We start from the raw sequence: 24,577 nt of genomic DNA on the forward strand, positions 1-24,577 counted from the left end.
TGACAAGTGTCAACTTGCTAGATTCCATCAAGGCGTCTTCCCAAAATGTTGTAACCTCCTTTATTTGATCACCTACTCGTATATCATTCTTATGTTTCTAGGTTGTAATAACTGTTACCAACCATTCTGGATGGTGTTTGTCTTAATGAAAGTTGAACCTGTAGAAAGTCAGACTTGTGAAAATATTCTTTTCATATTTGATAACGAAATCACAAGTATGTTGGAATGTTGTGTCTGAATAATTTGTAAATAAAATTAGAAATCGATGTACCCTTTTAAAATTGTTCAATCACTTTTAAAATTGTTTTTTAATTGTTCAATTTTTAAAAGGGTACTTAAATTTCTAATTTGTATTTATATTCAAGAGTAGCCCCAGAGAAAAAAAGACTAAATAATCATGTTTAAAATATTTTATTTTGCTCCAAGTTGAAGAATTGCTACATTTACTTAATTCATTTTGATGAGTTATTGATATGATTACTTGAGCCATATGGAATATTGTAATATTGTAGATTGTCAATCATGTTTAACTATTGGCTTGTGTTTGCAGGATTCAAAAGTATGGTTTGAAGAAAATGTCGGGTAGTGCTGAGATGTGGATATGGATTCCATAAGTAATGCAAATGCAGAGCTGCTTTAACACAAGCTGAAATCCAGGTAGACACACCTGGAAATCTTCTTCTTATTTGGCATTACAACCCAGCGTGGGTCACAGCCTCCCTCAATTTCCGCCTCCAAGCATCTCTGTCCACCGCTGCACTTTTCCATCTTCGCACCCCAATTACTGCTGCATCCTTATCCACCACGTCTATCCATCTTGTTCTGGGTCGCCCTTTTCTTCGCCGGCCATATATTTTCCCTTCCATTACCATCCTTGGGGGATAGGCATCGTCTGCTTGTACCAGGTGTCCTGCCCACCTCAGCCTGTGAACTCGCATCACAGTGGCTATATCTGCATACTGGTACAGCCAATAAAGTTCATCATTTATGCCTCCTACACCAGACTCCTGCTTCCTGTATGCCTCCAAACACTCTTCTCAGGATCTTTCTTTCAAAGACGCCCAGCATTCTTTCATCCGCCACCGTAGTTGCCCATGTTTCACTAACATACAGTAAGACAGGCATGATGATTGTTCTGTATAGCAGCAGCTTGGTCTTTCTACTGAGAGTACGTTTTTTCATCAGAGTTGATAGCGCGTAATAGCATCTATTGACTAGCATAACCCTTTGCCTTACTTCTTTACTTGAATCGTTTCTGGAGTTTATAGAAGATCCCAGGTAATGCACACCTGGAAATGCCCAAAGATATTGGGCAAATTGAAATTGGGCAAATAAAGATTGGTGAGCTAAAACAATTATATGACAAGCGCTATCACACAGGAGCAATGCTTATAAGATTTTGAAGAATATCAGTTAAACTTAATACAAAGTGGTGCAGAGGAAACACATGTTTTTCGAACCGCTAGTACTCAGCATCGGGAGGGGATATTGACCTTGAACAAATGTTGGCAGACGGCCCATATTATGTCGTTTTAGTCACTATGGAGCATTTATTTAATTTATTTATATTTTTTACAAAGAAACACTGATTGGGAGAGTAAAACTAAGGATATTCCTTGTACTATTTCTCTCCCAAATTTAGATAACATTTTTAAAGTCCAAAATAGGGTTATGATTTCCCTTTACTAAAATTTAGTCCATTTTCACTCAAAAACAACGAAAACTAAGCATTGGAACGTACAACTGTGTTTGCTGTCGAGCGGTTTTATAGAAACAATGGATGTGTAGTCACAGTACAACGCTTTTCTGTCAATAATTTAGAGGTGCAGTGCCTGATCGAAATACTGTACTCCGATGGGTTGCAGCGTTTAGGAGTGTTGATTTTGTGATGAAAAAAGAAACCACCTGGTCCTCCCCGTTCAGTTCGTACTCCAGAAAATGTAGACAGAGTCAGTGACGTCTAGTCACCATGTTGTCTAGTCGATCGTCTAGAACTAGTAACAACTGCCGTTCTGAATCGATCTACATTTTCCGGGGTATAAACTGAACGGGGAAAACCAGGTGGTTAACTTTTATCACAGAACCAGTACTTGTAAATGCTGCAACTCATCGGAGTACAGTATTTCGATCAGGCACTGCACCCCGACGTCCACCTCTAAATTATTGACGAAAAATCGTTTCATAAAAAAACTGGTCAGCAGGGAACTCAAGATGTTGCACGTTCCAACACTCCATAGCGACTAAAACGACATAGAATGGGCCATCTGCCAACATTCGTTCAAGGTCAATGCCCCCTCCCGACGCCAAGTAATATCGGTTCGAAAAACATGCGTTTCCTCTGTACCACCTTGTACAACTATGGCTAACGTAGAATATGAAGTTCCTTCAAGTTCCAGAAATAAGGACAAACTATGGAGATGCTCAAACCTTTTACAATAGAGGGAATCAAAACAATTAGAAAGAAGATTTACTGGAAATTACTAAGATATTGAGATTATTAAAATGCTAATGAATTAATAATTATTATTGAACGAAAATCCAAATTAAATGTTGTAATTCACCCCGTAGACATCTGCTACTGCAAATATTGACAACAGTGTAAGTAGCTAGGTGGAAATTCGATGAGCGCTATTATTAAAAAAAATATTTGTCAGCCTGGGAATCGAACCCACAGCAGGAAGCAGTGTGGAACCATCTACATCAGGAGGCAAATCAAGAAAAAGAAAACGCCTACAACCAGATACCTCAACACAGTTCCAGCCTACCAATTTTTCATCTGACCGCAGATGGAAAAAGATGATCTCTTCACCACTGCTCATCGTTTTCCTGAAAGCGATTTAACAAAGTATAGAGATTTTTCACCTGTGGAACTATTCCAGTTTTTTTATGAGGAACTGTTTCAACTGATGATCAACGAGAAAAAAAAATATGCAGCATTCAAAAACGTTCCTTATCCAAATGTAACCGAATCTGAACTGAAGTGTTTTTTTTTTTTTTTTTTTTGAATTCTGATTATTTCTGGGTATAATTCTTTGCCCAGAAAACGTTACTATTGGGATACATCTGATGATGTGAGAAATCATCTTATTTGTAAGTCAATGAGACGAAACCGTTTCACACAAATAATGAGGTTGATTCATTTTGTTGACAGTACAAGAATAGATCGTTCAGATAAACTTTGGAAACTTCGTTCTCTGATTGATATAAGCTCAAAATAAACTTTAGAGAACATTTTGTCCCGGTTCAACTATTAGATTTTGATGAGTCAATGATTCCTTATTATGAGCGTCATTCATGTAAGCAGTTCATAAGAGGAAAGCCAATCCGTTTTGGATACAAAACTTGGTGCCTCAATACATTCAGTGGTTACCTTGTAGATTTTTCAATATATTAGGGTAGGACAGGAAGTACAGATGATGCATATGATAAAGCTTTTGGTAAATCAGCTGCACCATTAGTGAAGATTGTAATATTACATTTTTTCTCACATTTGAATCGAATCTTCAATTCGAGATCTATGGAACTTTATAGTAAATGTCAGAGTCATCAATAGACGGACAAACTTTTGACGGAGAATTTATTATCGTAAATGTTTGTTGCATTGTTCCTGGTGTCACCGAGGCAGGGTTACAAATTACTAGATAAATAGTTTATTAAATAGAATATATATATAAATTTAAAATAACAGTTTCAAAATAAAGTTTTATTGAGAACAGATGTAGAATGTGAATTCTAAACTTGTAAGTTATAATATTTTGGTGACATGTCTGTAATGTTGGAGGCGTTGGCTTCATGACTTGCAACTTAGGTTTTTTCCTGTTCAGCTCTCTCTAGAAAAATGGCTGGCTACAAGTGTTGTTGTGGAGTTTTGCTCTAAATCATTTTCGTTTATTAATGTTTTAAATTGAGTTTTATATAAATTTTTACGTTCTGTTTTGTTCTTAAATAGCTGTTTGTATTTTCAAGCCAATAGCCACTGTGTTTCAACTGTAAACTAGATAAGTATTTTAGTTCGTAGTTACTCTAAGAATTAGGCTTAAGATATATTTTCTTTGTGTATTTGTGTAAATTCATCTGAAGATTATAAGTTAATTTGCTCTGAAAACTGGATTTCTCATTCATAGGCAATAGATCCATTCACAGTTTATCAAGAATCTATTTCATTGGAGCCGACAACTATCCTTAGGTTGATAGGTGTTAAATGCTATTCCAACCGTTTAAGGAAAAATTGGTAGCATGGCAAATGTTACCCCGGTGGTGGGACAGAATTACAAAATAAATATGTCCCAAATGGTACACCATGAAATCCCTGGTTATAAAAAATTATTAGTAGGATAGATATCTTGATAGGTTATGAGTGGTATACTGCTGAATGGGAAATCGGTTCAAGAGAAATCAAGTTTTAATGAATAGATATCAGTGCATATTACAAAATGGCAAACATTAAAAATGATCTGAATCTTATAGCATTCTTAACACAAAAGTTTGATGATTTGAAACAAGATCAAAGTGCTAGGTTTTATGAGATGAAGCAAGAATTTGCTAGCATTAGACTAGAGCAGGTTAGTATAAACCTTTTATTGAAAAATGCACATGAAACATTGAAAGATAATCATGAAGATGAAAACAAATTGAAGCAGGATAATAGTAGTGTTGAGTTACAAGATCAACTCATTCAAGTTTCTGACAATGTAGGCCTAGTTACTGTTGTTGAAAAAGTCAACCCTAGTGAGATAGTAGAATTGAATAAAGAAGTAGGTAGGGAGTTGTCTTCACTGAAAGTCAACTATCATGAAAGTAATATTGCTACATTGAAGGTTAGGAAAACTATAAACAAAGTGAATGATTACATGAGACAGGTTTCTGTGGAGGTTAGGAATAATGTAAACAAAATGAATGTTGCTTTGAGTCAGTTGATGAGTTTCACTTTCAACTGAGAATTGAAAAGGGGTATGCAATGCATTCTCAAGTGAACATGACTAATTTTGTAGGCAAAACGGCTTTGTTGAAACAAATGAACCCATGAATAAAACTATGTTCTTGAGAAAACAAAACGCAAAGTCACATTGATGTGTTAGTATTTAAAGGTTGTTTCAAGTTGCTTACTTACAAGATGATGACAGTGAATCACATGATGAAAGGGTATTCCCAACACACAATGATTAGGAATCCTGTGTTATGCGGGATTCAGAATAGCATAATCGCTACGCAGTGTATGGTAAGAGTCCATAATTGTGTCTTTTTTCTTTCCTGTAGCCTATTTTTCTGGGCCTTAATCTTTTCAATTTTCGATTCTTTCCTGTCTTTGTGTAATGTTCAGTAAAATTCTTCTATGATGCATATCTTAACCAATCTTGTCCATAGTCATTTAATTTGTATTCTTCTGAAATAATATTAGAAGTTGAAATAGTAGCTTATTTTCCTAATCTTTAAATTGTTGATAAAACCTAACTTTTCTAAAATCTATCCATTGTAGTGTAAAGAAGGGTGTGCTTGTGACATATTTTTCATCATGTATCACTTATTTTGAAATGTGTGTTGTTTTAGGGAATTTATTACCCAGTTTTCTATTTCTCCTTTTGTATTTTTTAGGGAACTTATTTACCCATTATTCATCTTGATCTCTGATTATAATCTTGAAATGTTTGTACTTATATTTACAGTCTTTAAATTTTAAATTATTTAAAAAAAAAAAAAAAATGGGTCAATTTAAAACGTTTTGTTATATTATTAATTGAAATAAGTTTTTTGTGATGATATCTTTTCAAAATTTTTAAATTTGTTTGTTCTATAAATTTTGATATGATGATTATCGTTTGAAATGGATGTGGAGTGTATGTAGAATTTTTAGGGGTTGTGATTAGAATTTTGCTGGTATGTGATGTTTTTTGAGATGGAAACCCATTATTGCCTAAAGAAGGAATAACAGAGGTTATGACTAGAGAGAGGCAGTAATGAGATAATATTTTTTGTGTTGATACTTATGTTGATTGCCATAGATGCAAAAATAATGATTAATAATGTTGATGCCATAGATGCAAAATGATGCAGATTACTTATGAATATTGTTGCCTTTGAAGCAAAATATTATGTGGTTTTGAATGGTTCTTGTTTAATGATGATAGTAAAGTTTTGTCATGAAATGTACTTGTGTTCAGAACATTGAAAAGTCGAAAAATAAACTATAGTATCCAACAACGATGATTAATAATATTAAATAATTTGCTTTTTATACAATTTTGAACAAAAATTAAAACTAAATAATTTGAAACCTGAATGATAAATCATAAATATGAAATGAACTTGCTATAGATGCTATAAATGAAATGTTATACTAAATGATAATGAAATGCAGATATATATGAAATGATTGTGAATAGAAGATCAATTGTCTGAAATTATTGAAATAAATTTTGTTGTGATGATCTGATGTTTTTTACAATTTTGATAAGGAATCAGGGTGTTATGAAATTCTATTTCTATTTGAAGAATGGATTAAATTTTGATATTTGAACAGTGAATAGATGAAAATGAATTTTTTTAAATTTATCATTGATATGTCCAATTTCACAATTTATGTATTGCTGACTGTATAATAAGATGTTAACAAATTTCAATTTCATAAATATTTAAAAAATTTCATTTGTGTATTAGATTGTTGATGCTAGCCTAATCAAGTTTTCTTTTAGTTTATAAGGCATTTAAGATAACAGGTACAGCACAGACATTAACATTGAAATAGTATCATGGTGAATCTCGAATCAGCAACAAGTGAACGCCATGAAGAGTGTTAAGAACATTTGGGTGTTTTGAACTAGTGTGACATAACTACGCCAATATCTACGCCAAAATCTACGCTGCGGCCTACACTAATAACTACGCCAATATCAACACCAATAACTACGCCAATATCTATGCCGATGCCTGCGCCGAAGCCAATATCTGAGCCAATGCTGATGCCAAAATCTGCGCCAATGCTGATTCCAATGCCTGCGCCAATGCCAATAGCTACGCCAATGCCAAAATCTGCGCCAATGCCAATGCCAACAACAAAAATCAATGCCAATGCTGCACCAATGCCAATAGCTACGCCAATGCCTGCGCCAATGCTGATGCCAACACCAAAATCAACGCCGATGCCTGTGCTGATGTCAATGCCTGTGCCAATGCCAATAGCTACGCCAATGCCAAAATCTGCGCAATGCAATGCCAATGCCTGGCCAATGCCAATGCCTGCGCCAATGCCAATATCAACGCCGATGCCAAAGCAGACACCAAAGCATACGCCAATAGCAATGCCAATGCTTATTGCTGACTCTGTATCTCAAACTTCAACACTACTGCATTACCTGGAGGTAATTGCCATCCATGTTCACATTCAAACTTTGAATTCAGAAGAACAGTCACAGTATCATGAAAGAATTGATTCAAAAATCCTCTCCTAAATATTCCTGTATGCAGAACTCTAAACCTTGAAAGCTGAAAATATCAAAAAACCAAACCTTACCTAAATTAATCCTCACCTAAATTAATCCTGTATGCAGCGTCTATCTCTTTTCCAAAAAACGAATTACATTGTCATTTCAAGCCTGAAATGTACATTGTATAATTACAAATATGATACAAAATTTATGTGACTCTGTATTGAATTTGGAATGCAGCCGTCTACTACAAACATGAAGCAATGCTAACTGAGATGTCACCTGTATCGAGTTTGATATGCATCAGTCGACTACAAGTATCAGCCCAACACTACGTGCATCCAGATCAGCCCAACACTTAACGTCATCACATTGGAGTCACACTTAACTGAAAATCATACTGAGTGCCTTAACGGACTGTTTTCCAAAATGTGCATCAATAAAATCAACCGTGTCAATAGTGAAAGAAATGAACATTTTTTGATTTATTGAAATTTTATGTGAAAATTAAATGTAACAATTCATCAATTCATTAAAAAAAAAAAAAATAATAATAATAATTTTTTATTCAACATACTAAATTTTTTATGCAATGAAAATTAAATTTTTCTATCTATTAAATTTATGTGCAATTTCAAAAAACCATTCTTTACATATTAAACTTTCTGTTGAGATATTTTTCTTTAAATTATAAAGCTAAATCAAAAGTAATATTGATATTCTATATTTGAGATATTGTTTGGAAACATATAACAAACGCTATTGATGAATTTTTATAATAATTTTCAATATTTTGGATGACATGTAATGTTTTTCTAGAAAAAATTGTTACTGTTCTCAAATTAAATTTCAACAATTTTCATTAGGGTCAATGTAAATTTTTTCTTTAAATTTTCAAACAGTAAAATTTTTTTATGTCAAGAGGGGGGTATTTGTAATATTACATTTTTTCTCACATTGAATTGAATCTTCAATTCGAGATCTATGGAACTTATAGTAAATGTCAGAGTATCAATAGACGGACAAACTTTTGACGAGAATTTATTATCGTAAATGTTTGTTGCATTGTTCCATGGTGTCACCGAGGCAGGGTTAACAAATTACTAGATAAATAGTTTATTTAAATAGAATATATATAAAATTTAAAATAACAGTTTCAAAATAAAGTTTTATTGAGAACAGATGTAGAATGTGAATTCTAAACTTGTAAGTTATAATATTTTGGTGACATGTCTGTAATGTGGAGGCGTTGCTTCATGACTTGCAACTTAGGTTTTTCCTGTTCAGCTCTCTCTAGAAAAATGGCTGGCTACAAGTGTTGTTGTGGAGTTTTGCTCGAATCATTTTCGTGTTTACTGTTAAATTGAGTTTTTATAAATTTTACGTTCTGTTTGTTCTTAAATAGCTGTTTGTATTTTCAAGCCAATAGCACTGTGTTTCAACTGTAAACTAGATAAGTATTTTAGTTCGTAGTTACTCTAAATATTAGGCTTAAGATATATTTTTTTTGTGTATTTGTGTAAATTCATCTGAAGATTATAAGTTAATTTGCTCTGAAAACTGGATTTCTCATTCATAGGCAATAGATCCATTCACAGTTTATCAAGAATCTATTTCATTGGAGCCGACAACTATCCTTAGGTTGATAGGTGTTAAATGCTATTCCAACCATTTAAGGAAAAATTGGTAGCACGGCAAGATGCTGAATGATCTAGAACCTAGCTAAGTTCTGCCATATCACATTTACTTTGATAATTTATTCACAGGACTCAATTTACTTTCATATCTGAGAGACAAGAACTTCCATGGAACTGGTACCATTAGAGCAAACCGTGTACCAAAAGATTGTAAATTATGCTCTCCTAATGAGATAAAAAAGAAGGAAAGAGGTTTTTATGCCCATACTGTCAGCAGTGACAACATAATAATCACAAGATGGCAAGACAATGTCCCTGTTTTCTTTAATAAAACTAAGCGACCCATTATTAATTGATAATTATTGTTAAAGAATTTGTAAGCCTTTGTGAGACACACAATCTAAAAATAATTTGACATAGAGAAAGAGAGAGAGAGAAAGCCAATAGTTAATTCCAGCTTAATTTAAACAAATAATAATATTCCTAGTGCAATAAAAAAAGAAACCGGTTTAGTGACAGAACTTTTTTTCCAAATAAGGCACTATATTCACTACATTCCACGCCCTTCCGACTGGGGCACAAGGGTGGCCTTGCCAATGCAGTCACTGATTAAGCCATTCACTGGTGATACTACACGGCCATCGGTAGAGGAGTTTCTGAAAAACATCACACTAGTGGTCAAAACTGGGAGCTGGGATGATGCCGCTGAAAAATTTATTTTCCTACAGTTAACTTGAAAAGTGGCCATTGCTGCACTGATTACAGAACGCAAAGAATCACTTTTCCGCTCTAGTGCATTTACTACTACATTATTCAATTTGACAATAAATTAAGGTTTTTATTCATAATAAAGATTTGATGGTAAACGTTTCTTTCGGTGCAGCAAACTGTCACTTTGCGCACTAGTTGCACAAATAACTATTACCGCCTGAAGGTGACCGGACCAGCAGCAGCCTGCTTAAACTCTCATCCTGAGTTGTTTGAGGCCAGTGCCATACTTTTAGATTTCGAGCGGGTGCTGAGGTAGCGGTTTGGCCTGAATGTTGTGACTGGGGGAATGTTGTGTTTATGGGGATTGCATACTCTCCCAATTGCGAATGTGGAGAGATCCAAACAATGGACCACATTGTTTCTGTGTGTCCATTGTATCGGCTCTCTGGAGGGTTGCTTAGAAACTGGCGGATTGGGAAGCCTTGCTCTGGCTGCAAGGGTTTAATAGTATTTGATGCAAAGCCAGGGGTAAAAATTATTGTATTCAAACTTTCTTTCTAATTTGTTAGTTTTATGTTTCTTTGATTCATTCGCTTCGAGTTCCGCCATCCGCTATATTTTCGTCTCTGCTCTCGTTTTTAAATTATTTAGTAGTGTTGTTTAGTTAGTTATTGTTGTTTAGGGTTAGTTATTTAGTTTAGTTTTTAGTTCTTAGGTCTAGTTTATAGTGTTGTCTCGTCTAGTGTTTTTATACACTAAACTAAAAAGTGTAGCTGCAATGTACTAAGCTGGATACCGTACCTACAATATCAGCTTTAAGTACCATACACTTGGATTTACCCTTCACTGCATCGTGATGCATATATGAGTCAATTAGGTTATTGCATGTATATATGTATTAGGTGATGAGTTTCTCGCTATAAAATTGTATTTTATATCTATAGATACTACTCTTCAACTTTAGTTCACTTTGAAGGCGGTAGATAGCACCAGTGTTATAATAATCACGGTTTCCATCTGATGTGTCATCGTAGTGGTAAAGTCTACCAACAGCCCACTTTCAATAATTTCTTCATTATTTAATTTGATGAAAATTGGGTGTAAAAAATTCACACATAATCCCTAATATTTAATATTTTTGAAAAAAATAACAACATTATTATTTATTTCGAAATATTTTATTTGAAGGACAAAAACAAATTGAATCATATATGCACCATCATGCATTCAGATGGCACTGCTTACGAAACTGTTAGGTTATGTTTACAAACTGTTCTATGTGAGTTCTAGTTCTGTGCCCAACCCGTGTTTGCGAAAAGATTATATATTTAAAATTATAATTATTATATTATTTCAATTATTATCAGTAATAATAATAATAAGTTCAAAGTTTGGAAATTAGGTTGGTGATGTGATAGGAATAAAGGAGTAGGAATAGGAATAGAGTAGGTAGTAGGTAGTTGGTGTGGACAAAATTCTAGTAGCACAATGGCATCATCTAGTTATATTATAAAAGACATTGACAAATTGACCGATGATCAAATTTTGGAGGAATTGTTTGGAGATTCGGAGCAAACTGAGCTCACATTCACAATTCCTGCCGATAGTGACTTGGACTCGTCTGACGAAGATGAAAGTGCCCAGGGAGGTGAGAATCAAATTTTTTCAAAAATGAAGTTGAGGAGTAAAAATGTTGTTCAAGCTGAAGGTGAAGAAGATGAATCTCATGAAAATATACAGGAATTGAACCCAGAACCTCTATCACATCGAGCTGGTCCATCACATCAAGCTAATCCATCACATCGAGCTGGTCCATCATGTCAACCGGAAAATATACAGGAAGTAGACCCTCAACCTGGCCCATCACACCAAGGTGATACATTGCATCAACAACCTCGACCTACAAGGAACACACAGAGGAGGACTACCAATTGGGAGGGGAAAGAATTTGTGCCACCAGACATCCAATTCACTGGAGAAACCCTTCTCCCTGAAGAAATAATGCAGTTAGAAACTCCATACCAATTTTTCAGCTATTTCTTCAACGAGGAACTTCTAGTGAAAATCTGTGAGCAAACTCTCTTATATAGTGTTCAAAAAGACCCTGCTCATCCTTTTGAGATTCAGCCAAACTTGCTGAAAAAGTATATTGGAATTCTAATTTTCATGTCAATTGTAAAAATGAACAATGTAAGGAACTATTGGAGCAAAAACATTGGCCATCCATTAGTCATGAATGTGATGGGAGTGAATAAATTTGAAGAGATAAAAAAAAATCTACATCTAAATGACAATTCTACTGCTCTACCTGTGACTGACCCCAACCACGACAGACTTCATAAAATACGACCTGTAATAGATCATCTCAGAAAAAAGTTTGACAGTGTGCCCAAAGAGGAAAATCTTTCGGTTGATGAACAAATATGTGCAACTAAGGTGAGACATTATATGAAACAATACAACCCCATGAAGCCGCACAAATGGGGCTTCAAAGTTTTCGTGCTTAGTGGAATTTCAGGTTTCGCTTATAACTTCGAATTCTATTCTGGCCAAGAAAATGTTGTGCTTCCTGGTGAGCCAGATATTGGTGCATCTGCCAATGTTGTTGTTCGACTGGCAAGATCTGTACCAAGAAATAAACATTTCAAAATTTATTTTGATAATTGGTATACAAACCTGCCTTTGCTTGTGTATCTAGAACAAGAAGGAATCCATTCCATTGGAACAATTCGACGCAATAGATTCCCTGGTATCTCAATACCAGCAGAGAAAGATTTGAAAAAAGAACCAAGAGGAACAAGCCATGAGAGCGTAGGAAGTGTTGATAATATAAATGTTGTAGTCGTTTCTTGGAATGACAACAAAAATGTTCTCCTTGCTTCTACATTTGTTGGAGAACAGCCTCTGGGGAAATGTAAGAGGTATGTAGCTGCTAAGAAAGAGAAAATAGAAATACCGAGACCTGCAATAGTCCAGGAGTATGTGAAGTTCATGGGTGGCGTAGATCTCTTAGACAGCTTGATTGGATAGCATAAAATATCATTGAGATCAAAAAAATGGTACTTTCGTATGTTTTATCATCTGATTGACCTCACTGTGGTGAATTCATGGCTACTTATGAAGAGGGTTCATGGAAAAAAAATGACACTGGGTGAATTTCGCGAGGAGTTATCAATAACACTCTGCAGAATTGGAGAGAAGGAAACATCAAAGAGAGGAAGACCAAGTTCATCATGTTTGGAGCAGGAGCTGCAGAAAAAACGAAGAGGACTTGCAGTTGCCCCACCACCAATGGATGTCAGGCTTGATGGAATAGGTCACACTCAAACCTGGGGGACAAGATTGAGATGCAAGTACCCAGGTTGCAGCGGTTATTCATCGATTGTGTGTGATAAGTGTCAATTGAATTTATGCTTCAACCAAACGAGGAACTGTTTCAAAGAATTTCATGCCAATTGATGGAAAAAATTGATGATGTAAATAGATGCCAAATTCAATAAAAAATAATATCTGAATATATTCAGGACATAATATTAGGAAAATATAAAAATTAGGAAAATAATTTCGGAAATATTAGGCTAGGTATTTTATAGGTGTATTTAGTGTTGTTGGCTATAAAAAGTTTATAGAGAGTGAGAATTCAGAGACAAAATTACTCAGTGACCATTGTTGATGTAAATAGATGCCAAATTCAATAAAAAATAATATCTGAATATATTCAGGACATAATATTAGGTAAATATAAAAATTAGGAAAATAATTTCGGAAATATTAGGCTAGGTATTTTATAGGTGTATTTAGTGTTGTTGGCTATAAAAAGTTTATAGAGAGTGAGAATTCAGAGACAAAATTACTCAGTGACCATTGTTTTGTGACCAACAAACCAGAATTTCCATGTGAGTAATCTATCTATTATATTATATATTCTGAAAAAATCTATATAATCAAATTCTTGTGTGTTTATTCCATTCATATACTTTTATAATAGCATATCTTATGATTTTTTATGAAACTACAACTACTTCTAAGTTATATCATAGAATAGACTGCATGCTGTAGATGAAATTTAGGTAGGCTATGTCAATGCATGATGATGCATATATGAGTCATACCCTTTTCTACTACCCCCTGAGTGCTGAAACCGTTTAGGAATTTTTTCAGTATTTTTCCCACTATCAGAGAGTCCTAATTGACAAAATAAAATTTTTCCAAACGATTTGGAAAAATCATGCATTGAAGGGAGATTCAGCAGAATTCAGCTTAGAGTTATAAGGCTTGGTCGAGTCGGAGCAGCGGTGGCGGACGGTCGTGTTTCAAGGAGCTCAGATAAGATGAACTGTTTCTTGTTTATGCCTTTAGAAATGTTTGTTCATCGTAGATCTTGCCCATAACCTAATAACTTACTTTATTCTTTCAATTAATAAGTAATAATCTTTCTAATAATAACTCATCATTAATAGCAGCAGTAATAAAATCTGTATTGCATCTCTCAAAGTATTTAGTACTTGTCTCTCTACTTGAACTTATTAGTTGCAAATTCATTCATCAGTAACCATAATCAACCAACTTAGCTGTATTGAACTGTATTGAATCGTAAACTATCTCTTTAAAAATTGTAGGTTTGAATTACTCTCACTCATAATATTAATATATTTTTTATCAATCCAGGAAACTGAATAAACTAAATTTTTTAAATATCTGATCATCACCAATAAAATATATTTCACTTATAAATTCATTACCGTATAAAGGCTATTAAACCGTAAATAAGATTGTAGGCTTGAATTACCCTTACTCTTAAATTATTATTATAAGGTGGTGTCTTTTTATTATTTTTCTTGATAATTACTCTTATTTTTATTATAACGTAACTGATTGGCAACAATTATTTTCACTGATCTTTTTAAATTCATTTCAATTTACAGGCCGAAATAGATTCACTTTTCGTAGGCTGCTCTGTAAGGAAATTGTAATGCATTGCATCTTGCGGCAATCGCTCGTGGCCCGGTGGGTGGACGGGGCACGACCGATCTATGGTGTTATGGTGTTTTGTTATTTTTATGTCTGTTCTTTTCTATAGCTATTTCAGAGTATAAGTTATTTGTAGTTGCCTGATTATTTTTCGAGACTAAGACTTTCAGTATCCTATTAGGGATTGAGAAATCTTGTTCATCTATTATAATTAAGCAATAGACTATAATTTTTCAATATTATTTAATTTAATACTATATAATATACCAATATCTCCTCTATTTTTGCAACTCTTTTTTCTATGCAATCCTAATTTTTCAATAAAACAAACTATTATACTCTAGTGTCGAAGTTACTTGCACAAATTGTCACTCAACTACCTGATAACGGTCTATCATATCTCTGACGGCCTGTCCGTTGATAGTGAAAGTTTCTTGCCCAACAGTTTTTCTCCCAACAATATTCTAGCCGACTCTTCTCTGACATTTTACGAGCTCCTTATCAGTGCTTTGATACAAATTACCTAGTGGAATATTTAACGCTCTACTATAACATTAATCTTACTGAATTAATTTTTCATGACGAGCTGTAAGAACTGATATAGGCTTATAGGATGTAATATTAGTATATTAGTATTAAAAATATAAATATGTGTTAGCTTGCTTGCATGATAATCTGTTGGCTAATTTAAGTCTTTTTTTTTTTTTGTTTTGCTGTTTACTTGCTTTATTCATCAAAATATCGTGGGTATTACTAAGTCAAAAATTTGTGTTTTTCAGTTCTAGTGGAGTTTGAACATGAAAATGATTGTTCTATCGACTAGTAATACACACTAAGTCATAAACCACAAACAAAAGGATTTTTGCCAAGAGTTAAGTCAAATGTTCCTGTTCTCCTACATGTAAAATACATTAAGGGACTTAATATGTTCCACTTGTAGCCTATTCATACCAATCTCAATCTCACAGACATGTAAAACCCACTAAGTGACTTAATGGCTTCTACCAGTTCACTGACTCATTCACTCTAGACAATGTGCTGACTTATAACACTGTCACTGCAGAGACTTTGTGCATCTTTTTTTGTTAAATTGATAGGAATGATTATTATTTAATAATGTCTGGAAGAGCAAGAAGGATGGTTGAATTGTGTCAACTGAAGGACATTGATCCTATTCCTGATGATTTTCTACTGTCATTACCTAAAGCAAGTACTGGTAAGTAAATTTCAGTTTCTTTTTCTAACCTCAAAATTTATTTTAGTCAAGGTACCGGTATATCAATATACGAGTATTGGCAAATTAATTACAATACGGCATTCAAGAAAATATTATATTTTTGAATTTGAAATAACTGTTATTAATATAGGCCTAACCTAGTAAATCATGAAACTAGGAATCAATTAATATTATTGGACATTTGATTTTTGTTAGGTTAGACTTATTATCTACTTTTTGCGCTACTTTTACTTTTTGAGTTCTTTTTGAGCCAATACATCTATAGAGTTTCATTGCATTTATGGAATCATAGGAAAATCATCTAATAATGATATAGTGTTGCCAGCCACCCAATAATGATTGGCAAAACCTTTAGATGAAACAATATTAAAAAGAATCTAATACATTTTTCTGATCTTGAAAGTTCATCGGTTGGTGTTGTGAATATGATTAAAACAGAATAGCTTTGTATTTTTGTGTATTTTGATGCTTGCTTGCAGTTATTAATTCAGTGAAGCCTACAGTACCGGTAGCCTACTGATATTCATTCCATGTTTTCAGTTGAATCACCAGAAGCAGTGGAACCACCAGGACAGTTGGAAGATTTATTGCCAGTTCGTGAAATGCATTCAGGTTAGTATTAAGATATTCATAGTAAGTTCACAATCTATAATAGAAAAAGTAAATTGAATATCATAATTTATTACTGTACTAAATCTCTGACATAAAATCATAATAGTGTAGTTTAGTGGCAAAGAACCCACACAGCATAATATGTTTGGATGCACGCAGGTTTATTGCCAGCACTGGCATCATTTTCTGGACAATTATTGTATTCATAAATTATTTTGTGTTAAAAAATATTTGTAATTTCATGGCCTATTCTTTTAATTCAAAAGCATTAGAGATTTAGAAAACTATTTATCTCAATTTTTATCAAGATTTTTGAGAGAGGTTAAAAGATTTTTAATGGAATGTGAGAACATAGATACATAGAATATAGATACATTTTTCAGAGTTCTCAGTAGCATGGTAAATTTGTATATAATTATATTGTACTTCTTTGAACATTTATTGAACTTCTCATTATATATACTTCAAAGCTAAAATTGTTAAATCATCGATCTGATTATTTAAATTTTTTCCTTGTCATTGTATTAATAGTTTTATTTTGTATTCTAAGATTGTTATATTTTCTTTCCCTGCCAATAAAAACAATAAAAAAAACAATTAATTTTCTGTTTTCAGAGCATCTGGAAGAACAATAGGTAGAAGGAACATCACCAGTTCGTAAAATGGAACCAGAACTGCAGGAGTGGGCTGAAGGAACATTGTTCGAGGAAATAGATGATACAGACAATGATGAAACTTACCATACTGAGGAGGACAGCGATACCAGTGATGAAGAATATTCTATCAGGCGTGTAACTAAAATTAGAAAACTATCCCAAGGTAAGAGTAACATTCTATCAGGTAGAACAGAAGCTGGACCAAGCAATGATTTTGAGGGACAGTTATCACCAGTGAGTTCAAATTTGATTGTTTCGGAATCTAAAGAGACCACAGAGCATGAAAGAGAGAAAAATGAGTCACTGACTGCCATGGGCAGTTCAGATTCAGAAGCTACACCAGTAAAGAGTCCCACCAAACGATGGAGAAAGAGTAGACCAGAGAAATGGAAAAGAAATATTGAGAAGAGTAAATGTATTAAAGGGCTACCTTACAAGAGTATTAAAGGTATAGAACAGAAAAGCAAAATTCCAAAACCAGTAGATTGTTCAAAATGTAAGTATGAGTGTACTGTACACTTCACTGAGGTAGATAGAAGCAATATTTGCAGAGCTTATTGGAATCTGCAATCTTATGACAGACAAAAAGAGTTCATACTATGTAATGTGAAAAGTAGTGTACCTAAATCTCGTCGACCTCGTAAAGAGGATGCTAAGCTCCGTGCCAATACCAAGACATATTACCTGCAGAAGAATAATGAATCAGTTAGGTTTGTCAGAAATTCTTCTGTAGCACTTTATGTATATCAAATATACCAATATTAACAGCTTTCGCTGGCAAAAACAATTATGGAAATTTTATAGCATCTGACGGAAGGGGTCATAAAGAGCCTCCTAATAAGACTTCAACAGAAGATATTGAGCAGGTCAAGAAACACATACAAAGCTTTCCGTGTGTGGAAAGTCATTACACAAGAAAATCAACCAAAAGAAAATATTTGGATAAGAATTTAAACATCACAAAAATGTACAATTTATACAAAAGCTTTTGTGTGCAAGAAGAACTGACACCTGTCAGCTTAATTACGTACAGACGCATATTTGGTAAGCATTTTAATTTATCTTTCTTTGTCCCAAAAAAAGATCAATGCTTGACATGTTCAACATATGAAAATTCAAATGACGAGGAAAAAGTCATGCTGGAAAACAGTTATAGAGAGCATCTTTCAAGAAAATCTGAATCAATGATATCCAAACAGAAAGATAAAGAGAGAGCAGACTCAAATAGATATTATATGAGTGTTTCATTTGACATGCAGTCTGTACTGCAAATTCCTACATCAGACGTGAGCATCATGTATTACATGAGAAAATTGAATATGTACAACCTTACAATTTATGAGTCACCAAAGCCAAACCAAGCATTTTGTTATTTATGGACAGAAGTGAACGGAAAAAGGGGGAGTTGTGAAGTTGGCTCTTGCCTTTATAATTACATAAAAAACCTATCCCCTGAGATCAAAGAGATATCACTGATACCCTGATACTCTAATACCTGTGGGGGTCAGAATAGGAACCTACAAATTTGTGCATTAATGCTTTTTCTTATCAATAATACGAACCTAAGTGTAATTGAACACAAATTCATGGAGAGTGGTCATTCCTATATGGAGGTGGACTCAATGCACAGTGCGATTGAGAGGGAGAAGAAGCACATAGATGTTTTCAGTGTCCACGAATGGATCAATGTTATGAAACAAGCACGGTCATCAAAAACTACTAAACCTCCTTACCAAGTAAAAGAGCTACGCTATAATGACTTTTTTGATCTGAAAAAATTGTCAAACAAATTAATTAAGAATAAATCTGTTGATACCGAAGGTAACAAGGTGAATTGGCTGAAAATCAAGTGTTTCCGTTATGAAGAGAGCAGCCCCAACTTCATATTCTACAGATATGATTACAGTGGTTTGTATAAGTGTTTGGATGTTGCAACCACTAGAAGAAGTATAAGAAAGAAGAGTGATGAGCCATGTAATAGCACTCTACTGCCACTGTACCAAACACCACTTCCCATACCGCTGCAAAAGAAGAAAGATCTTCTGACATTATGCAGCAAAAGAATCATACCAGAGGAACTACATACATGGTATGAAAATTTGCCATCCCACGACAGTATTCCACTTACAACTGCAGAGCCAGCTATTTCTGACTCAGAAGTTGAAAATGAATGAATTTTCTACTTATCTTTGATTATTACTGTATTTTCACTTCAATGCTTCTCATTTTTTCCATGTTGTACTTTTTTGTATTTGTTTTATAATAATTATTTTTCAATTATTAATCTTTCAAATAATAATTATTGTAACAATTATGTAGTGTTGAAGTGCTACCGGTAGTATTATTATTTGGCACTTATTATTATTGTTAATTGAAATCTTTGCACAAACGTAGAATGATATTCATTCAATAATCTTTTCAAAATAATATTTTTAACACATAGACTTGCTTTATTTTTAGTAAAAACACATTTTTTATAATATTATGATGTAGCCTGCTTCGAGGATGAGCAATTTCAAAAGATTCATTGAAAAACAGATTCACTTAATTGTATCACTTAATTGTATATTGTTTGCCAATGATTGTGACTAAACTCTTGAGTTAATGATTGTCAATTTTTATGAATTATTATGAGTGTTTTTTATCTAGAGTGATAATGTAGTAAATACAAATTTGTATAACTGAATAAAATTTTCTCACATGGGAAAATTGAATAATTGAACCTTAGCTCTCAACAGATAATTTGCGTGATATGCAACATGTAAAACACATTAAGTCAGAACGCTTGAGATAAAAATTGTATTTTCATGAAAAATTATATGCATTTTGGGAGTTATGAACTGTGGAATACTAAGAAAAGATAAAATCTATCTACTAAAGAAAGATCAAATTGTATTTTTTGGACAAGTTCTATTTCAATTGCATTGTTATTTGGTTACTAGAACATATGGAAAACTTTAAATACGTTTTGTGAAAAATGATATTTTTCGACTTAGTGTGTTTTAGCAGTATACCCACGATTTGACTGATTCAGAACAAAATAGTCTGACTGCAGACTTTAGTGTAATGGATGGTTTTATGTCGTGGTAACCCTTGTCGGTTGCGGCCTTGTCGGCAGGGCGGTAACGGCAGGTGTCATCCTACAACAAACACATCACAATAAATAAGTCAAACCAACGTAATCAGTGAAACTTTAATACATCTCTCGATCTCTGATTGGTACATTGTTAAGCCAGTTAGGCTACACACACATAGATTTTTGAAGGTTCGATATATTTCTGTCCTCTAATAGATTAAACGGAGCTTGACAAACATCATCTGTTTAATCTGAGAGAATTTACAAGGTCAGTGAAAACTCATACGTCCAAAAATCAATGTGTGTGTAACTGGCTGTAAGGCCAGCGCACACAGCAACAGTCGGACATATGCAGACAAACGGAGGAAAACCCTTTCCCCAGGTTATCAGATATAGCAACACACACATACGTCCGTCTGGGTTTGTCTTTCGACGTTTTTGAATAGCTACAAGCATCCAAGGGCAATGAATTCTAATAATAATTATAGTACCATAGAGGGAGAAGTTAGTTTTTGTGATAAGAGTGAATACCCAAAAATGACACTTTTAAACCACAGGGGGTATGGGAGGGGAGGGACTTTTGATATGTATCCCCTGTAACTACCCCAAACAGATCTGTGGGGTCAAAAATTATCTTCCAACCTTTAACCTCAAAGATCTTTCGTTGACTGAGCTATAACCATTTCATTATAATTTGTTTTCTCTTTTCTTCATAGTCTGCAACCACCGAAATCGATACGACATTTAAGAGAAAACGTTATGTCTGATCAGTTTCTCGAGAATAATTATCAATAATTTATTTACTTATTGATGTACAATTATGACACTTACCTGAAAAGGCAGAATTTATTTGATATCTTCTTTAGCCGTTTTCAGACTTACCGATTTCTCACCGACACGAAAGGACATAAAACTCTCCGATTGGATGACGGTCCTCATATGTCAACTCTATCAGCCAATCGGAAAGCGTCCTGTCCTGTCTTGTCGTGTCTGTGAGAAATCGGTAAGTGTGAAAAGGTCATTGAATACAGCCCTAAAGTGTTGTAATCAAAGTGAGGTCCACGTTATAATGACAGTGTTTAATTAACATTGTAGTTGCTATCATTTGACAAAGCAGATAGCACTACCATTTTCTAGCTCCGCAATGTTACCAGACCGATTTTAAACAATGTAGAAATATAATTAACAAAATATTTAATTTCAATTATAAAAATGTATTATTCGCTGTAGTCATTCTCCTCTGTCATTATAAGGTGGACTTCACTACAGAAAAGCTTGCTCCACTCAAGAAGACTTAGGGCCGCTTTCCGAGCTCGGGATTTAGCTAAGCTCTTGACTTTAAACAGCTGGAGTCAGAAAATTGGCTTTCCGAAACGGGGCGTAGTCAAAGTCCATGTTTGAATTAAATTTCGAAAAACTAGAAAATTGAACACAAAAGAAAATACAGAGAAAATAGTGTAAGGCTTCAGCTATTTTGAATTATTTAGTAATGTTTCATGTCGTCAAGGAGAAACGTTTCCAATTATAGAAATGAGAAAATAAAAACTGCGACTACAACCCGTTTCGGAAAGCCAATTTTCTGACTACAGCTGTTTAAAGTCTAGAACTTAGCTAAATCCCGAGCTCGGAAACCGGCCCTAACTGTCTACTGACATGAATTTAACCCTAAAATGTTACAGGGTCTGTATAATAAGTAACCGGACTGACCTCAGGAAATTTTTTATGGGCAAAATATGTATAAGTTTTCATTAGATATCTTCAAAGTAGTCCCTATTGGAGTCGATAACACGCTTATACCGGATTTTCAAATCCCTGAACGCTCCCTGGAAGTCGGCAACCTCTATGCTGTATAGAGCCCTCGTCGTAGCATGTTGAACGTTTTCCAGAGTCCCGAACCGCGTCCCCTTAAGTTGTCTCTTGATCTTGGGGAACAAAACGATGTCCGGTGGTGCCATATCCGGGCTGTAAGGAGGATGTGGCAGCGTTACCGTCGACTGTTTGGCCTACTGCTCAGTGACGAGCACGCAGGTGTGCGACGGAGCATTGTCGTGATGGAGGATCCACGAATCGGCAATCCCCGGACGGACTCGATGAACCCGAGTGGTTAGTCGACGGAGCACCTCTCTGTAGTACTGGACGTTTACAGTTTGGCCGGGTGGCACAAAAAAACCAGTATTACAGAGAGAGGGGATTGAAGATACTTTGAAGATATCTAATTTTGTCCTGGTAGAAGTACTCACTTTCCTGTTATAAATGTGGTTAATGGGATAATTGACAATTTGGAGAAAGGTAATTCTGTAAGCTTCAGATCATATGATTTTTCTAAGGCCTTCGATACAGTGCAGCATCATATTTTAGGGAAAAAACTCCATTATTATGGTTTTGCTCCTAGTGCTGTTAAGCTGATAATATCATACTTGAGCGGTAGAAAACAGTTTGTTTGTAAGAATGGAAACTTGTCGAATGGTAGATGGGTTAAACAAGGAGTACCTCAAGGTTCCATTCTTAGTCCAATTTTATTCAATGTTTACATTAATGATCTACCATGTAATATTGATAGCATCCATATTGATGGCTACCTTTTTGCTGATGACTTGGGTTAAAAATTAATTGTCAGTCCAAAATTGAGCTGGAAAGAGAGACGAACTCAAGTAATTTAATTATAAATGACTGGTGTGCAGCAAACAATCTATCACTTAATAAGAGTAAAACCGCTGATATTAGTTTTAGATTCACTAGGGAGTTAAGGGAGCATTCCCTTAAATTCTTGGGTATCTATTTGGATGAGAACTTGTCTTGGGATGCGCATTTAGATTACTCATCTGGTAGATTAGCAAAAGGCTCCTACATGATTCGTAGACTTAGTGTGACAGTGAGTACATCCATCCTGCTTAATGTATATTTTGCTCATTTTCAAAGTCTCCTCACTTATGGTGTTATTTTTTGGGGGATTAGTGTGAAAGCGAAATCTATTTTTATTCTACAAAAAAAGGTTATGAGGATAATCAGCAATGTTCCATTTAATACACACTGTAAACCTCTCTTTATAAATTTAAAAATTTTGTCACTACCCTCATTGTATGTTTTATATGTTGTTTGTTATGTGCATAGTAATTTGGAAAAGTATAATATAAACAGTAATTTTCACAATTTTAACACAAGAAATAAACACAAACTTAGAATTGAGCAGTACACTCACACAAAATCTCAAAAAAATTTTCACTTTATGTCTGTAAAATTATATAACTCTACTCCAGATAATTTCAAATTGCTGCCTCCGAATAAATTTAAGAGCGTGATAAAAGAAATATTGATAAAGAAATGTTTGTTTTCTGTTGATGAATATTTCGAAATAGATTGGAGTCAATGAATTTCAATGAAAAAGTTTTCATAATTCAATGAGGTACCTGCTTGAGATTGTTATCACTATTGACAAATCTGATGTTCTTGAATGTTATCTTATATTCTAAGATTGTTTTGACTAGCTAGGCTATTAGGAATTTGAGATCTTTATTTCTTTTGTATAATTCTGGACTTTTGTATAACTGACTTTCTTTTAACTCATATGACGTTTGTTTTTAACATTATTGTAATGTTTTGCAACAATAAAGAATGATTTGATTTTAATGAAAAATTGTACATATTTTGCCCATAAAAAATTTCCTGAGGTCAGTCCGGTTACTTATTATACAGACCCTGTATATTTATCGTTATCGATTGGATTTCAATAATAAATGAGTAAATGACATCTTCATTGAAGATTGAATACAGTCCTAAAATGTTTTAACCAATTAAATAATAAATGACTGAATGTAGGTACTCACAGCAGCCTCATACGGGTAGGTGTCCTCCTTGTCAATACCCTTGTTGTCCCTGATGTATGTGAAGGCCTGGTCCACGAGACCGCCGTGGCATCCTTTGTTGCCATATTTGCTCGAACAGTCGATCAGTTGTTGCTCACTCAGTGACACAAGTCGGCCAGTTTTGCGGAAATGTGCTCCTTCCAGGGCTCCCGTCTGCAACAAACAATAAATAATTGAATTTTCCAATCGAAGACTAAATAAACAAAACATTAACAGTATAAAAAACAGATGCTCCTTCCAAGGATAAGTGGGGTTAAATAGAAGAGTGTGCTCTTATCGCCTCAACTTCGCCATCAACACTTGGTGCCGATTGCACAAAAGCCGGTTAAATTTCAACCGTGATTAATATCTCAGTAATTTCCATCTGTAGACTGGCTGGCCGCTGTGGCCTAG

General features: G+C 34.3%; 2 protein-coding genes across 2 annotated transcripts; one reads left to right on the forward strand and one right to left on the reverse strand.

The window, feature by feature from the left end:
• The first annotated feature begins 11,257 nt into the window (after window positions 1-11,257).
• LOC120352248 (piggyBac transposable element-derived protein 3-like) lies at window positions 11,258-12,799 on the forward strand. Its single transcript, XM_039432014.1, has one exon. It carries the CDS (start codon window positions 11,258-11,260, stop codon window positions 12,797-12,799), a length of 1,542 nt encoding a protein of 513 aa, XP_039287948.1.
• Window positions 12,800-20,232: 7,433 nt separating this feature from the next.
• Window positions 20,233-24,409, reverse strand: LOC111059453 (cathepsin L). The gene is made up of 2 exons (XM_039433351.1): window positions 24,146-24,409; window positions 20,233-20,385 (listed from the first exon to the last, which is right to left on the reverse strand). Exons 1-2 carry the CDS (start codon window positions 24,392-24,394, stop codon window positions 20,248-20,250), a joined length of 387 nt encoding a protein of 128 aa, XP_039289285.1. The 5' UTR covers window positions 24,395-24,409; the 3' UTR covers window positions 20,233-20,247.
• Window positions 24,410-24,577: the final 168 nt, after the last annotated feature.

The sequence above is a fragment of the Nilaparvata lugens genome, chromosome 7 (genome assembly GCF_014356525.2).
Source record: "Nilaparvata lugens isolate BPH chromosome 7, ASM1435652v1, whole genome shotgun sequence".
Taxonomy (NCBI): Eukaryota; Metazoa; Arthropoda; class Insecta; order Hemiptera; family Delphacidae; genus Nilaparvata; species Nilaparvata lugens.

What these genes read in the sequence shown, in the direction of transcription:
- LOC120352248 (XM_039432014.1), top strand. Translation starts at nt 11,258, where the DNA reads ATGGCATCATCTAGTTATATTATAAAAGACATTGACAAATTGACCGAT.
- LOC111059453 (XM_039433351.1), bottom strand. Translation starts at nt 24,394, where the DNA reads ATGTTTTGTTTATTTAGTCTTCGATTGGAAAATTCAATTATTTATTGT. An exon ending in CCTACCCGTATGAGGCTGCT is followed by an intron (nt 20,386 to 24,145) that starts GTGAGTACCTAC and finishes TGTTTGTTGTAG; the next exon opens with GATGACACCTGCCGTTACCG.